This window comes from Calliphora vicina, chromosome 3, assembly GCF_958450345.1.
Source record: "Calliphora vicina chromosome 3, idCalVici1.1, whole genome shotgun sequence".
Classification (NCBI taxonomy): Eukaryota; Metazoa; Arthropoda; class Insecta; order Diptera; family Calliphoridae; genus Calliphora; species Calliphora vicina.
Genome location: NC_088782.1, coordinates 16,635,021 through 16,654,084, shown reverse-complemented (window position 1 = coordinate 16,654,084; position 19,064 = coordinate 16,635,021). Strand labels below are relative to the sequence as shown.

Here is a 19,064-nt window from a genome sequence, read left to right as displayed (position 1 = left end):
ACTCGATCAAGACAGATTTTTTTCTAAACTCTTATTAAGTTAAAAACACATTCGGGTCTTCTTTAACATTCGTTTTATAATAGGTCAATACTGGATTGTTTTTTGATTTTTTCGATACAAAATTAATTTCGTCGTTTCTTTACAATTCAATCGTGTGCCTTGTCTATATCTATTAATGGTAAAAGGCTTTTTTCATAATTTCTTTTCTTAAATTTTAACCATTTACAAGTTTTAAAAAAGGTTTTGATTTTTTTTTGAGAACTTTTTAGGAAATTAAGACTTAATTTTCAGTTTATAATGAATTGTTGAGTATCAGCTGGAATAGAAAATACAGCTTTACTTTCTAGAAACCCAGCCTTACTTTCTAAAAGCATGGAAATGATGCCTTCAGCCAAACTAAAAGTTTAGGATGATTTTGCTCGAACAATCAACATCCATTTGTTGATATGAAATTTGTATCCAGAACTTTCACCCACAATTTCATGCAGAGCTTAGATATTGACATTTGAACGTCTTGTGAATCTTCCAGAATTAGTCAATTATTCTGTTCTCAGTTGACGAAATCAATATTCCAGCCATATTTTGTACGCAATTTTCGAACTGTGGCCGCACGGTTGCCAGATTTGACGATATATTTCAAAGATCCAAAATGACCTCATTAACGATTTTTGCCTTAAGGTTGACGATTTCTTTCAAGAGAAATTCTTTACTAATTAGTTTCGCATTATTTTATCTAATATACATACTTCCAATAGGTATGTCCGGACAGTTGATAGCGGCTATATTGTTTAAGCTACACCTATCGAATTGGCTGTCAAGTATTCCGTTTGTTTTTCCAAACCATCTATATATATATAAAAACAAGTAAGAAAGTATGGTCGGTCAAGCCCGACCATATAATACCCTACACTAAGTAAAAGAGCAAAAACATTTTTCTTTTCAAATTTCAATAATTTATATTTTTGAGTGATTTTCTGAAGTGGGCCTTATATGGGGGCTATGACCAATTATGGACCGATCACCATGAAATTAGGTCGTGTGATTTGTGTCTATATGAAAGTTTACTATGTTGAATTTTGTGAGTATACCAACATTTTTAAGCGATTTATGCACGTTAAAGTGATTTTCGGAAGCGGGTCTATATGGGAGCTATGACTAATTATGAACCGATCGTAACAAAATTTGGTGACATGAATTTTGTGTATATAAAACTTATTTGGAGCGGAATTAGTGGAGATACATATATAAATTAAACATTTATGACCGATAAAGTCCAATTTCGGAAGGACATTTGTATGGGGGCTAGGTGAAATAATGGACCGATTTCAGCCAGTTTCAATAGGCTTGGTCCTTGGGCCAATTTGATAATGTGTATCAAATTTGATCGAAATATCTTGAAAATTGCGACCTGTACTCTGCGCACAAGGTTTAGCCGACCAGACGGACGGGCGGACATCGTTTAATCGACTCAGAAAGTGATTCTAAGTCGATCGGTATACTTTAAGGTGGGTGTTAGACTAATATTTTTGGGCGTTACAAACATCTGCACAAACGCATAATACCCTCCCCACTATGGTGGTGTAGGGTATAATGAAATGGTCCATGTATGTAATGTCATCACGTGAGAACGGTTGGAGCGATTTGGCTGATTTTTTTTTATTCGATTCGAAATTTTCAGGAGATGGTTGGTAAAGAAAAAAAAGTCCAGTCAACTGTAATACAAATTTAGATATTTTATTTGCAAATAAATAAGAACAGGCTGGTGTGCGTGGGTTGGAGAAACTTGAAGAACTAACATTAGTAAATGCTACCGGGCGAAGCCGGGGCGATCAACTAGTTTTGAATAAAAACCTTTATATTTAATGAAAACCAAAATTAAATTAGGTTATACATACTTTTTAATTCAAATGTATAAGCGAATAATTCAGTGAAAATAAATTTAAAAATTCTGTTATTTATGAAAAATTGTGAATTTTTCATTTTGACGATTTCTAAACATCATTTTGACAATTTTTTTTTCTCAAAATTTTACGATTTTGGACCGCAATCAGAAACATTCATAATTTTTGAAATATTGTTATGGAATACTACATCCTAATCTGTAAGTTGTGAAACTGTTGTTTGGTTGGTAACATTTTACTTCACAAATGGCGGTAAATTCAAATTTTGCTTGAATGTAGAGACATCTTTTGTAAGATGATACATAATATAGATCTAGTTTGAGCTTGGTGCAGTAACCTTTTATTCCACTATTTGTATGTTTCTTTTTACCAATACGAATTCCTTAATATTATTTTCACAGTATTTTCCTTGCCACAAACTTCTATCATTATAAATATTATTAAAATATAAATTATTATCTTGTATCCAATTGCATTGCAACACCAACTTAATTATCTTTCAAAATTGTGTTCCATTAATTTCCTAACACTCTGTACCAAAAAAACATACAAATGTACTTATATGTAAACATACATATTTCCTATTCATATTCGGAAGCAAAGGTAAATGTCTTCAGGTTACTAGGTGACCCAGTAATATAGAAACTCTTACAACATCACACTCCCATCTACAAATAAGTATAAACCAAAACCCTAGAGTTTTTGGTGATAATGGCACATTGCCTGAAAGTGGGTGATGAACACACCAAATACTACCCAACATTCACTAGAGGAGTTACACTCGTCGTATGAGTATAATTCATGGACCATAATATACATTTAAATACCCGTACAAACATTTTCATAAAAAACAAAAAAAAAACATCAGTGTGAAATATATTTATATGGACTCAGCTGTAATGGTTTTCATATGTATGGCTGGTTGGTAGAAAAAAATAATAATAAAATAATGTGGGTTACGAAGGATGACTGTATAGAAAAGTTCATTTTCATTTTGTTTCCTTTATGTGAGTTTTTACAGGTCAATTTTACTGGTTGAAATTTTTGTATTACTTTTTTGTGCTCCTAGTAAACCAAAAAAAAAAAAAATGTGGTTTATTCACATTTCTTTTTTTGTTACTCTATATTTTTGCACAGAATTTGTATAATAATAATTGTATATTTTAAACTTAATATCCAGGGACACAGGAGGCAGTGCAGAAAAAGCATTAATTAATAAAAAATTTTCGTAATTTTTAAAAGAAGTTTTAAGGAAAATATCTGCCGACTTTTTATACTGGCGTTCCCCGAGCTACAACTTTCAGTACTATCCCTAGGGGAAAGGGAACTAACACAAAACTTGTCACATAACTGTTCTAGAATTAATACTATTTGAAAGATACTTTAATTTATACATATTCTGGATCGTTATAGATAGCGGAGTCGATATAGTCATGTCCGTCCATGTTGAAATCAAATTTACTTAGCCCCCAAAATACTTACATAAATTATTTATACATCAATATATCCGCTATAGTGCCGGTTCAGTTGCTATTTAAAATCGAGAAAATCGGCCCACAAATGACTGAGATATAAGCAAAAAACCACGACTACCATTTTTTACATATTTTGATCTATATCTGGACTACTAAGTAATTAATATAGACAATATGGATATCTAATAATAGGTATTTCAAAGACCTTTAAAATGACATATATAACGCCATAGAAGGTCGGACCTACAATGGGTCAAAATCGGGGAAAGATATTTTTAACCCGAGTTGTTTTCACCCAAAAAATATTTTAAATTTTTATTTTAAAGTATGTGGTGAAGTTTCGGTATTCTGCAAAATTTTTACCGATTATTGGACATAGGCCGATTTTTGGCCTAATTCCAATTGATACAAATTTCCCACTGTGATTTAATCTGCTGACATACCAAAAATTCACAAGGCTTCAATTAGAATCTGTAATTTCCGGTTTCCGGAAGTTTCAGGTTTAAAACCATGTTTCGAAATAATAGATAAAATTTGAATTGCTATATTTTAACAATAATTTTCTATGACCCCCCCCCAAAAAAGAATCTACTACTTTAAAGTACTGCAGGATTATAAAGAAAAGGATCTCATGACTTGCAAATATAGCAGAATTAGAACTCGTTATCTAGTATATGGAGGTTGTAGTCCTTATTCAGTTGTATTCTTTTTGCAACGAGATATGGTAAGGGAGGGAGGATTTTGCTTTTTGCATTTTAGAATTCTCTTCAGTTTTTTCCTACTCATGTGGGTATATCTAGGTTTTATTTTCTAGGATTTCGAGCTTTTGTTTGTTGATAGTATGTGTAGTATTTGAGTATAGAAATTCATTTTTAAATCTCAAGGTTGTTTTTAACGAAATAGAGAGTGAACCAAAACAACTATAAAGGAAATAGAAATGTAGTTATAAATAAAAATTCTAATGAATTCATTTATGAATGACTTGATACATAAACATTTTTTTTGTACATATATTCTCTTAAAATACATTTTTTTTTGTAATTTGAAACGCTTTCTTTTACTCTTTGACTCAGATGCTGGTATGAGGGGTAAGATAGTTCAGGTGTTTAGATAAGTTTACAACTTGTAACTGTGGTGACAATTATAATTGCAAATATTTTCCCTTGTGGGTTTGTCATTACGTTTTAATTTAAGGATTTTTAGATAAAATAAATTTGTTTAAGTAAATGAAATCGAGACTACTTTTGAAAAATTTACAAATAATTTTAACAGTAATGCATTCACAACCTGTGACTTTTTGGTGCGGATTTTAGTCTAAAGGTATCATTGGACCCTACTTATTCCAATATGAGGCTGATAAAGGAATGAGAATATAGTTTGATTATTTTTTCTTAAATTTTATAACAAATTATGTATGCAAAAAATAACTAAAATGCAGCACAACTAATTCATATCCTGTGCCACATTTAAACATATTACAAATTTTGTAACATACCAATTTAGGGATAAAGTTTTTTTGCCCACGGCCTAGTTTAAAACAAACAAAAACAATTCATTCCCTTTTCAAATCATCAGCATTTTTTAATCTTAATTGCAAATCTCCAGTATTCGCCACAGTTGGTATGCAAAAAATAACAGCAACAAAAATAATAATAATAAAAAAAAAATTCAATAAAATTGTTGACAATGTTTTCATATTTGTCCTGATTTCTGTGTTTTTTTTTTATTGTTGTACAAGTATTTAAGGAACAAAAAACAAACAAACTGTAAACACATGTGCGAGTATGTCGACTTCGAGTACTAAACATAAACGAAAAAAAAAAACATTTAAAATTTTACATAATGTATGCACAATGTAAACTAACATTACATACAAAAATATATATGTGAGATTGGGTGTATGTCAACATTATTTGTGTTATTATTGTGGCATCCATATAAATGGGTAAATATTTTGTTGTTAGTATTATTACTATTATTGTAGTTGTATTATCCATAAAACAAATATGCAAATGTATCCATACATACGTACGTACGAACACACTCTGCCACCGACACAGCCCTCAATGCAATTTAATACCGAGTGAGTACCCATTATTTATGTTGCTCTCCCATTACCACCCACACAAGAACACACAAACATACGTGCCCATTTACTCTGCGTAGACAGCAGAGAAGAGATGAAAAAAAAATAAAAACAATAATAAATGTAAACAAAAGTGCCAGGAAATGCTCATAAAATAAATTCGAAACTGCAAAAAACCAGCATTTTTTATTACGCTTTATTTTGTTGTTGTTTAAACCACATAAATAGTTTGGCTTAAAGTACTTGTAGTTATAACAAATAAAATACTGAAATTTACGCACTTTTCTGTACCGTTTGCAAACTGGTACAGTGGGTCTAATTCTTAACATAATGCTGATAGTGCAGGACTTTTAGAAATTCTATAGTTAATCATTTAAATTATTCATGTACAGTCGTCGGGCATGGTCCCAAAAATTTCGACAGTGTTTGGAGTTATGAAAAAATATTTCACTTCCAAGAGAAGCACTGCTCTTAAGGAAACAGCCGAGCAAAGACTTCACTTACAATTTTAAATGTAAATACAATTTAACTACTTCTTGGATGCATTATTTTGTAGCCAAGTCAAATATAAATCTAACTGTGAGGTCGCGAGTTCAACCCCCAGTTGGGTCAAATTTTCAAAATGGAAATAAAAGAAGAAATTTTTTGTTCTCTTGTTCTCTTCGCCAAACTAAAAAACTATTTTTAGTGAATCAAAATTTTGTTTAAAAAAAACTTATGAAAAAAATTTTGGTAAACATATGTAGGTGAAAAAATCGAGGTAGTCGCGGTTTGTTTGATATCTCAGGCATTTTTGGACCGATTTAAAATAACAACTTAAGTTGGAATATAGCGGATATATTGATGTATCAATCATGCTTGAAAATTATTTGGGATCTTCGAAAAGTGGATTTCAACAGACAGACGTTATACAGTGGTTCACAAAACAATGGAAACTTTTCCAAATATTCCATATGTAGCCCAAAATTTAAAATATTTTTTTAAAATAAAAAAAAATTTTCTTAGTATTTTACTTGTATAGTTTTATTTATATAAATTAACTGAAAAACAAACAACATAATTAATTATATTCTGAAAAAAGGGAACAAAATTAAAAATATTTACTATTTCGCTACTGACAAAACAGTGGAAACTTTTAAACTTCTGCAAGAAAGAAGTGTAAAACGAAAATAATATTTAAAAGAACGATGTAAAAAGCATCCTGTTTATAGTTATTTTATTTTTAAGTTTTGATAATTTTTCACAATTTATTTTTCTAAGTTTTTCGCATAATTGCTTTTTTTCAAAGTTAACGAAAATGGCTAAAGTTAAGATTTGTGAAGACTTAAAAAATAAAATAATTAACGATTTTAAAGCTGGTTTAAAACAAAAAAGTATCTGTGACAAATATTCAATAAATAAATCAGCAGTTTCAAAAATTATAAAGAAATTTCGTGAGACCGGTTCTGTAAAAACTCAACATTTAGGTGGAAGACTTCGCAAGACTATTCCTAGACAAGATAATTTAATAGCGAGAGAGTTCAAGAAATTCCCAAAAATAACTCCTCGAGAGATTGTTAATAGCCTAAAATTAGAAATAAATACCCGAACAGTTAGTCGCAGGGCAAATGAGGCTGGTCTTGGTTGCTATCGTCCTGTGAAAAAACCACTCATTTCTAAAAAGAACCGTTGTGCTCGTCTACAATTTGCCAGGGATCATTTAAACTGGTCGATATAGAAATGGAATACTGTCCTCTTTTCCGACGAATCCAAATACTATTTAAGAGGCAGTGATGAGAGAACATTTGTAAGACGACCAAATGGAAAAAGATTAGATCCAAAGTACACAAATAAGACTGTAAAGTTTGGCGGTGGCAATATTATGGTATGGGGATGTTTTTCAGGGCAAGGTATGGGCCCAATTCATATTATAAAAGATACCATGACAGGTATAGGATACAGAACCATATTAAACGATGTTATGTATCCATACGCTGAGGAAAATATGCCCCTAGTTTGGATATTCCAACACGACAATGACCCGAAACACACCTCTAGGGTTGTAACCGAGTGGTTACAATCCAACGAGGTACTTGTTTTGAAGTGGCCTGCCCAATCGCCAGATCTCAATCCCATAGAAAATCTATGGGAAATTGTAGATCGTAAAATAAGGACCCAAAATTGAACCAGGAAGGAAGATTTATCGGAGGCGGTTATAAGAGAATGGCAAAATATTTCAAAGGAGACCATTGACTCTTTAATCGGTTCAATGCATCGTCGATGTGTAGCAGTATATAAAAATACTACAAAAATGTTAAATTTTTTTAAAAAATTATTTCAGATTTTAGGTCACTAATGAAATATTTGGAAAAGTTTCCATTGTTTTGTCAACCACTGTATATAGCGATCCAGAATACACAAATGAATGATCGCAAATGAAAAATGTACAAATTTCAAATGGAATGACACTCATGGTTAAGGGTATAAAAACATATAATCATAATCCCAGTGCAAAAGTAAGTATGGTTTCTATAAAAAAAATTATGTTTGTAACAGTATTTTCTAGATTTTGTGTATCAGCGTTTTTTCTATAGAAAATTGTGTGTATAACAGTTTATTCTATAGAACATCTTGTGTATAACATATATTTCTATGAAAATATTTTGTATAACAGTTTCTTGTAGAGAAAATTTTCTGTATAACAGTTTTTTCTAGAGATAATGTTCTGTATAACATTTTTTTCTATAGACAATTTTGTGTATGAAAGTTTTTTCTATAGAAAATTTTGTGTATAACAGATTTTTCAATAGAAAATTTTGTGTATGAAAGTTTTTTCAATAGAAAATTTTGTGTATAACAGGTTTTTCAATAGAAAATTTTGTGTATAACAGGTTTTTCTATAAAAAAAAATTGTGTGTATAACAGTTTTTTTCTATAGAAAATTTTCTGTATAACAGTTTTTTCTAGAGATAATGTTCTGTCTAACATTTTTTTCTATAGAAATTTCTGTGTATAACAGGTTTTTTCTATAGAAAATTATGTGTGCAATAGTTTTTCTATGGATATTTTCTGTATAACTGTTTTTTCTATATAAAATTTTGTGTATAACAGTTTTTCTATGAATATTTCTTGTATAACTGTTTTTTCTATAGAAAATTTTGTGTATAACTGTTTTTTCTATAGAACAATTTGTGTATAACAGTTTTTTTATCGAAAATTTTTTGTATAACAGTTTTTCTATGGACATTTGTTGTGATCTTTACTCAAGTTAGCACAGCTCTAGAGACGCAGTTATGTCAAATATTTTTTGTAGAATATGTGAAAAATTTAAATATTAAATAAATATTTCTCTTTATCCTTGTATCAGGAATTTCATGCATTTCGTAAAGAAAAAGCAACCCTCATTTTTAAGGGACACCAGAACAAACTTAATCTTGTTATATTGTAATAAAAAGTCCTGAAGGCATTTTAGAGATTAAAAAGATGAAAATAAAATGTCAAAAATATATTTTGTAGTAACAATAAAAAATATGACCTTTTTTGAAAAGGTGAACAGAAAATATCCTTCCGTTTGCTAAACAAATGATGTCCTATAAATTCAACAGCTAAGTAGTTAAAAAAGCAGAGTATAGTAAAGGCGCAAAATTTACTTACATGATGATAAAATATTAAAGTTTCAAAGAATTTATAAGAAACAGCAAACTTTTTACTAAATCATATAAATATTAAATTATAGAGTAGTTATGTATAAAAAAGTAAAGAAAATATAACTATATATCTACCTTTAACCATATAAGATTTCATCTTATTGGAATGTTAAAATAAAATAAGGTCTCTGAGCATCTAGGAACCATTTAATTTTCTGAAAATATCACTAGATAAAATATCACTAGAAGAGATCACTAGATAAAAGTGAAAGTGGGTGGACTAAAGATTTTAGGGATTTTAAGGGACGCTGTTGAAATTGTAATTCCTATTGTTTTTAGCGAATAAGACTGATCTACTTAGATTTGCAATAAGAGTAATTCCGTCAAACTTCCTCGCTTTTGAAATACTCATACAAGATTTGAGTAAATTTTCAGGGATTAATATTTCGTCCTTTATATCGATTACACTGTTATCCCAGATTTGCCATCTTCCCTCGTAAACAGCAGAGTATAAATCTCTACTTCGCAGATTGGCTTCTGCTATACATTTTCCTGTATATTTCCCGTATAACTATATAGTACATATGTATCACAATTTTGGAGTATGAAGCAATTTTGTGCAATATATTTCGTTGCTTTCTCCTCCCAGTTCTCAGGTTCAGCTGATGTTTTGGTGGATGTACGTACGAAAGTATATACAAACAAACGACTACGAGGAAATAAATGCATGAAAGGAATGATTGACTAAGCGAATGACTCGGTATGAATGCATTTTGATGTGATTTATTATACGAACGAAGAAATTAAATTAATTTCTTACTCCAGTCAACACGGCAACAGCAGATACATACATAGAAGAAAGGAGTGGGAGTTAAAGCACTTGCTGCTGCTTGCCCTCCCATGCAACAATTTAAGTGTAAACGGAAATTTCTATAAGGTACAACAGGGTTTTTTATGTTTCTTTTGATATGTTTTTTTTATTATTTTTTTTTTTAATATTCAATTGTAAAATGATTACTTACACATAGAGCCATGATACATAAAAAAGGGAAAAAAGAAAGAGAGTCTGACAGACAGACAGCCAGTATGACAGACAATTAAATATTAAACTGAACAGAGCTTTTGTACAGGTAGATGATAGTTAAGATTATAAATTGAAAATAAAAATCTGCTGAAAATTCTAAGTAAAAAATGGCAATTTTAGTAAGTAAATGTTATTAATATTAAAAAGAAGTTGAATTAAGTCATAAACAGTTATGCTTCTTTTTTAAAAAAAATTTAATGAAAAAAGTTTGCAGATGAAATAGTTTTATTTTAAAGTTTCTTTTCATTTCAATTTATTAGCAATATGTCAAATGCCAGTCTCAATTTAGTTGAAATGTTTGTTAAAAAATTAAAGGAAATATGTCCATAAACAAATTTATTAAGATAAGAGCAAGTTATATTAAAAGAATTTTTTTTAGAATAGTTGAAATGAATTAAATTTTTTTTAAAGCATAAATTCGTAAAGTTGTTTCATACATTTTTCAAATTCGAATCTTGTTTAAAATACAAAATTATAAATGACTATAAAATTTCTTTAATTAATTAAGAAGTTGAAACGATAAAAGTATACTTTGATTAAATTTTCAAAACTCAAACTTGAATAAATTAAAATTTAAAACATTTCTTAACACATTCAATTCGAGTGATATTTGACTTCTTCTGGCAAAGTTTCCAAATCTTTGAAAATTCATATTTTCATTGGAATATCGGAAAAGAGTTTTCGAACTCAATTTCGAAAATTTAAATTTTAGTTCAAATTATTATTTTTCATTTTAAAATATAAAAGCAACCAAAATAAAAATTTTTAATAATTTGTTTCAAGATCATTTTCAAACTCAACATTTTGCCATTCAAATAATAAACAAAAAACATAATAATATGTTTTATTTAATTCAGAAACTCAAATTAAATTACAAATAACTTAAATATTTGTGTTTTAGTATTTGATTTCTTTTACTTTCTAGATATTGTTATTATTAAAGGATTTATAGATTGTTGAATACAATTTCGAATAATTGAACTTATTTTCAAAAGTTTCTATTTATGTATGTCCGAATATGATTTTTTTTATATTAAGTTAGTTTCGAAAATTTCAATTTATGTTCGAATATCTGAAATGTTTGCTTTGTAAAATATTAATTTGGAATATTTAATTTTAAGACAGTTTTTATTTTATATTGAGATACAGTGACTCAAATTCCTATACTTTTTTATAATTAAGTGATTTTGGAATTCTAAAACGCAATTTCGAAAATTCGAATTTTATTCGAAAAACTCAATTTTATGTTCGAATATCAGAAATTGTATAAGAAAACAAATAAAAATTTAATTTTGTGATTTTGAACATATTTGTGAAAATTTTAGATAAAATATTTTTAAATATTTAAAATTTTGACTCAAAAAATAATATGGAATGAAAATTTTATAATTTTTTCTAAAATTAATTGATTTAGCAATTTTTTAATAAAATTTAACTTTTGAATTTGTTTCAGTATCAGAATTTTAAAAAAATTTGACTCAAAAAATAATATGGAATGAAAATTTAATAATTTTTTCGAAAATTAATTGATTATGCATTTTTTAATAAAAAAATAAATTTTCGAATTTGTTTTCGAAAACTCGTATTTAAGTTCGAATATCAGAAATTTCATATTTTAAATTAACTAGGAAAATTTGGATTTAATTTCAAATATCATAAATAAAACGAATAATAATTTATAGATTTCTTGAAGGAAACATCAAATTTCAAAATTTTTTAAACTTTTAATATATATAAATCTGAATATCATAAATGTTAAACGATTTTTAAATTTTCGAAACTCAATTCGAAGAATATTTCAAATTTTGAAAACAAATTTGAAAAATCAAATATTTAAAATTATATTTGAATATTCGTCTTTAAATCAGAATGTGATAAACTTTTAACTATTTCTGAATTTTCGAAACTAAATTCATATAATATATCAAATTTCGAAATTTTGTAAACTTTTAAACGATTTTGAAAATTCGAATATTTAAACTTATTTTCTATTATTCGTCTATAAATAAGAATATCATAAATGTCAAATGCTATCTGAATTTTCGAAACTAAATTCGAATTTATGTTCGAAAATTTTATAGTTCTCTTGAAGGAAACATCAAATTTCGAATTTTTTTAAACTTTTAATAGATATAAATCTGAATATCATAAATGTTAAATGATTTTTAAATTTTCGAAACTGGATTCGAATTTATGTTCGAAAATTTTATAGTTCTCTTGAAGGAAATTTAAAATTTCGAAATTTTTTAAACTTTTAAACGATTTCAGAATTTTCGAGCACAATTTTAAAAATTCGAATATTTGATCTTATTTTCGAATATTCGTCTATAAATCCAAATATCATAAATATTAAACGATTTCTGAATTTTAGAACCTAAATTCGAATTTATGTTCGAAAATTTTATAGTTCTCTTGAAGGAAATTTCGAAATTTTTCAAATTTTAATAGATATAAATCTGAATATCATAAACGTTAAACGATTTTTAAATTTTCAAAACTCAATTCGAAGAATATTTCAAATTTTGAAAACAAATTTGAAAAATCAAATATTTAAACTTATATTTGAATATTCGTCTTTAAATCAGAATGTGATAAACTTTTAACTATTTCTGAATTTTCGAAACTAAATTCATTCAATTTCGAAATTTTGTAAACTTTTAAAGGATTTTGAAAATTCGAATATTTAAACTTATTTTCGATTATTCGTCTATAAATAAGAATATCATAAATGTTAAATGCTTTCTGAATTTTCGAAACTAAATTCGAATTTATGTTCGAAAATTTTATAGTTCTCTTGAAGGAAACATCAAATTTCGAAATTTTTTAAACTTTTAATAGATATAAATCTGAATATCATAAATGTTAAACGATTTTTCAATTTTCGAAACTAAATTCGAATTTATGTTTAAACCTTTAATAGATATAAATTTGAATATAATAAATGTTAAATTATTTTAAAATTTTCGAAACTAGATTCGAATTTATGTTCGAAAATTGTATAGTTCTCTTGAAGGAAATATCAAATTTTGAAATTTTTTAAACATTTAAATGATTTCATTTAAACTTATTTTCGAATATTCGTCTATAAATCCAAATATCATAAATGTTAAACGATTTCTGAATTTTCGAAAGTAAAATCGAATTTATGTTCGAAATTTTTAAAGTTCTCATTAAATAAAATTTCGCATTTCTGTAAGTAAAGTTTTAAACTAAAGACAAATACTAAATTGATATTCGGTGTTATCAAAAGATTTACGAAATTTCGAAAATATTTTCGAAAATTAAAATTTAAGTTCGAAATTAAAAAATTTCATATTTTAGAGAAAAAACATAAAAATAGTTGTATATTTCTAGTTTAAACACTTAAGGCCGTATTAATAAACAAATTTTAAATTTAAACAACGTTTTAAATCCAATTTTGTATGGAAATTTTGCTTAAAAACATTGTTTAAATTTAAATTTTGTTTATGAATACGGCGGTTAGTATGAAATAAACCTGTCAAATTAAAATGTCTAAAGAATCTTAATACATCTTGCATATAAATAGAAATCAAAAATTAACTTCTATTAAAATTACTTTAATAAAATGTTACGGTTAATTGATTTTTGCCTTTTCCTAATATAACGAATTTCTCATTTTCTTTAAAATGCCATTATTTCCAAACAAAACCAATAAAATCCCTTTACTTGTGCCAACTCTTTAAAGGCTCTGCCGTAACCCTCATTAAGTTATAAATTTTTCTTTTGCTCTCGATCCCTAAACACCATTTAAATGTTTACGTATTTACGGCAGCAAATACTTGTAATAATAATAATAAAAATAATTTATATCCTTATAAAAATACAAATACACAAATACATATTACAAACCACTACAAATACAACTACATTTCTACATACTACAAGGCTACAAATGCAAATTCAAATTCAAACATAAACACACACAAAGTGAAAAATACCTTTTGATTTTTCATTTTTTGCAGTTTCAGGACCTAAAACGAAAAAAGAAAGAAAAAAAGAAAAAAGGACCAAATAAATATGAATAAATCATAAATAAAGCAGCAAAATAAAGAAATTCTTTTGTTTTTTTTTAGCCTGTTTAGTTATAAAAGCATTACAGAATTAAAAATTAATTAGTGGTTAATTAGGGTATTTTACATCATTAAGTTGGTAAAAAGACCATAAGGAGTTTGAGTCGTATTATATTCGTAAATACAATTGTACATTCAAATGATTATTTTCGAAAAAAAGTAATGTTGAAATGTATGTTAACAAAAAGTTATCAAAGGGATTAATTGAAAATTGAGGTTGAGATGTTCAAAAGCTTAAGAAAAAAAATAATCCAAGTTAATAAATAAATTTAATTACCATTGTAAATCATTTAAATCAATAATAAATTACTTACACTAAGTGTTAAATAAATAGCAAACTTGTGTTATTATTTTCTTCCCTTACATAAAACGTAACAATTTCAATTTAGAATAAACTTTAATTTAAATGGACAGTTTGTTTAAATAAAAATTACACGGTGCTAATTAGCTGTCTCTGGCTGTATTTGCAAAGTATATTCATTACGGTGGCACCGTTTATATGGAGCAAAAATAAGGTGTGGATGTTCTCAACTAAAATTAAAGCTTAGCTTGATTAAGGAGACCATTCCAAAACCCTAAAAAACACCTTTTTATCCTTTGATCCAGCTCACCAAATATTGAACCCAGGACAAACATTTTGATAAATGGAATATTAGAATAAAATAAAGATGTATTTTAGTTAGAAACATAAACATTTTTTTTAGGACCAACCAAATATACATACATCATTACACATTTCCCTTTCTCTCTTTAGCTTTTCATTTAATCTATTAATTTCTTTTAAATCACTAACAGCAAAGCAACAATCAAATTGGTATTGTTTGTTATCCTTAATAAGTCTTCTTGCTTCCTTCGCTTTTAATTCCTTCCAAATCACTGGAGTTACTTTTAAATCATTAGAAAACAACAAATAATAACAATAGCAAATGAAAAAATATAAACTGATAAAAACATAACAAAAAAAAAAAATGTTAACATTGAAAAAAATATAGATATCCTTAGAATATTGTTTAAACTGTAGAAGGAGTACAAGTGAGACTGATAGAAAAACAACAACCTGTCTAATTTAGTAACATGTTATCGAACAAAGCCCAACCATCATCATCATCAAAATCACAACACACACTCCTTCCTCAACACCAACCAACCAACCACTTTCCCACACTTGACAATGGATGTCTAATACATCCTTTGCTAGATGTAGTAAAAGTACTAGCAGCGGAGTAAGTGGTAGTAGCAAAAGCAGAAACCAGCTGAAATAACATAAATCAAAGATAATACTTGAAAGAATTTATTTATTACTTTATTTTTGTTTAGTTTGGTATTTTCGTTCGATGCGATTAAGTTATAAAACACAAAAAGCTAAAAAGAATGAAAGAAAACACAAAAACAAGGACATCGAGATGAAGCCGAAAGGGATGCCACCAGTACAATGAAACAAATATTAAGAATTTATTTTTTATCAATATTAAGTTCTTTATATTCTATCAACTCCCTAAAATCCTCAAATACTTAATGCCGCCGATGCCGCCACCTGTCCCCCATCTCCCCTCATGCACTCTACCACACTTTTACTCTCTTAAGCCAAATTGAATTGTTGTTGTGAAATAAATGCCTATGAGACAGGGATGAGAAATTTTGTAAGTCGTTAGACTTATTTTTTTAAAGGTAAAATTTCAGGAATATAGCAATTCGTTTAAATAAAGCTTTAGAAAATTCTTGAAATTTCGAATAATTTATAAGAGTTAAGTAACTCTAATAGAAAATACGAATTATTTTAAATACAAATTATATTATAACTTGCATTGTAATAAAACAGACCAGAATCACTGGCGTAAATCGAACCCTAAATCCTCAGTCAAGCAAGTAGACTAGCGGCCAACCCAGACAAAGTGCTTAAAAAAGGAGCGAGTCAAAAAGAACCACAACACACATTTTTCTAACTAAAAATCGTAAATTAGTGTCCGATCGAAACCGTATTGCTAATGCCAAAAAAGAACCCAATACTTTACAAATGTATTTTTATTTTCCGAAATAATTTAATTATCGAGCCTGTTTCAACTCATTTTCAGCACGGCCTTTATATTCCAAACTCCATTTATTTCGATATTCCGACAAATTTTTCAGTGTAACTTGATTTTAAAGTCACGACCAAAAATATAGTTAAGCTTTGGATTGACCAATAAGCCATATACTTCTAAGTAAGTGTGTCAAAAAGTCTATGTCTTTTTGAATGAAACACAGAAGTTTATGGATAAAAACTTATTTTATTTTTCAACATTTGAACTCTATGCTTTTTTTATCCCTTCCAAAAAATAAGATTTGTCTAGGTCAACATTTTTGCATTCAAAATTTCTTTCCGCCGAGACATTTTTTCAGGTTTGGACACAAGAAATAGTCATTCGGGGCTTAATCCGGAGAATAGGACAGAAGAGGGAGAATTTCGTAGCCTAATCCATGGATTTTTACCTTGAAACCAGCTCATGTGTGTACAATTTTGTGAACCCAATTTACGCAAACGCAGCAGCCATCTTATAGAAAGCTTTCTCAAGTTATCATTCAAAATTTAAACCACTGAGCCATGTGAGATGCCCAGGGCTTCCACAATCTCAAGCACTTTCAATTTCCGATCGACCAACACCATATCGTGATTTTGTTCAATTATTTCAGGTATAGAGACCTCAACTGGGCGTCCAGAACGTTACGCATCCTCCTTTAATTGAGTGATGGTTTTTATCCAAAAAAAATAAAAATGCTTAATGAGCAGACGAAATTCACTTTTCACCAATTTCTCCTCAATTCAAGAGGTAGTCTGTTATCAATGGCTGTCAAATACAAACTAAATGACGCAGCTTGTTCAAATTTCGATAGCAGTCAACTGACAGATGCCTGCTGATAGGAGCAGTGTTTCCCTTTCAATTAAGAGTTGGGAAATTCAAAAAGTCGCGGACTTTTTGACCCACGTATTAAGCTTGTGCTAATTTGAAATTGCTTAAAATTCAAAATGCTCTATATCTTAATGCAGTAATATATTGGTAGCCAAAAATTGACTAAAATCAAAAATATCTGGATGAAGAATGTAATTATATTCAGTCAGATTTTTAGCAGATTTTGGATCAATATTTGTATAGTGGTGTAGCCTGAAACTATACTGGACAAACAATTATATGTGCGACAATCTGGAAATTCTAAGATTATCTACGTAAATTGCGAATTCTTACATTACTACACATAGTCTTTGTTTTTGGCTTTGTAATATGAAGGAGTTTTCCATACCTTGCTAAGATCAAGCAATTGAGAATTGAGAAGGAGTTTAATTCTACTTGCATGTTTACAGATCGTCCCATGAACATGGCTGGGAATGTTTCCCCGATTATAATTCGTGAGTTGCAAATTGAGTCTTCCATTATATTCGCAATTCTACATTAAATTTGCACCATTTATTTTCATCTCTTTGAAAACAGTGTCTGAAGGTTGCAGTAGTTCATCGGATACCACATTTAAAATATTTATATCAAAGCCGTTTCTGTCTAAATCGTCTGCCAGCTTGTTGTACAGGATCCTAAAGCTGGTCAATAACAGATAAGTATCCTAGTCTCAGACAGTTGCTCCTCATACTATCGGACTTGAACAGTAGTAGGGATATTGTAGAGTTGAGTGACAGTAATACCCCTGAATTAAAGCAAATTTCATGCGAATAACTTTGTCATACATATATCTTATGTCTTACAGATTGCCTGAAATACTTTAGCCTTCTTTGGCTTTGGCTTCTTATCTCAGATAAGAAGCCAAAGCTTACAATATCAAATACACATTTTCAAGTCTGGAAGAATTTAGTACTGGTTCACACAGGTCAAGTTTACTCCCGCAAGTCTTGGGTTTGTAGATGAGAGAGGAGAGGAGATTGGAAAATTGTTCCTGTTTTTCTTCTATAAACACAAAACTTGCTCAAGTAAACATGACGTGTGAGAATCTGCATTTATAACTTTTATGGTTGTTTCTAACTGGTTCAGGAAATGCATATTTTTAAGAAGTGAAGTACTTTCAATAAAAACTATTATTGAGTCGTGATAAACATCAATCAGTTGTTTGATATTGTTCAACATATTTAAAACATGTGAGTTGAATATTAAGAAATCTTGTTAAAGTCTTCATAGAACAATGTTTGAAAAATCTAAAGAACAGATGTACTCAGTTCTAGTCAGATAACTCGGATAAATTCAAGGTAGTGTTTTAGTAGAGGCCAAAAGCGGTTTCTAGGCCGAACTGAATCTAAACTAATATTTGATCAAAAACAAGTAAGAGTGCTATATTCGGCTGTGCCGAATCTTATATACCCTTCACCAAATTATACTTCAAAATTTTAAATATTTTTAGGTTTTTTTTCCAGTTGTTTTTTTCATTTTTTGGTAAAAATTTTTTTTCGATTGTTATTTTAAATTTTTTTTTTAAATTTTTTTTTGTTTTTTAAATTTTTTTTTTTGAAAAAAAAATTTGGGTTAAAATTTTTTTCCGATTTTGACCCATTGTCCATCTTACTATGGTCTTATATACGTCGTTGCAAATGTCTTTGAAATATCTATCATTAGATATCCATATTGTCTATATTAATGTCTTAGTAATCCAGATATATGTAGGTCAAAAATAGGTCAAAAATCGAGGATGTCTTGTTTTTTTCCATCATTTCCATCAGCCATTTGTGGACCGATTTTGCTGATTTTAAATAGCAAAATTCTCGAAAGCATGTCTGACAGAATTATTGAAGATTTGGATCCCGAAGATATCTGGGGTCTTCAGAAAA

At 28.4% G+C, this 19,064-nt stretch overlaps 1 protein-coding gene across 2 annotated transcripts in view; it reads right to left on the bottom strand.

Moving 5' to 3' along the window:
* Nucleotides 1–19,064, bottom strand: part of Eip63E (cyclin dependent kinase Eip63E) — a 528,239-nt gene that overhangs the window by 51,875 nt on the left and 457,300 nt on the right. The window contains exon 4 of one of the 2 annotated variants that reach the window (XM_065506488.1): nt 14,132–14,164. The exons of the other annotated variant lie outside the window; for it this stretch is intronic. Within the exon in view, the coding sequence (XP_065362560.1) occupies nt 14,132–14,164 (33 nt within the window). The remainder of the gene's footprint in view (nt 1–14,131; nt 14,165–19,064) is intronic. 2 annotated transcript variants of the gene reach the window in all.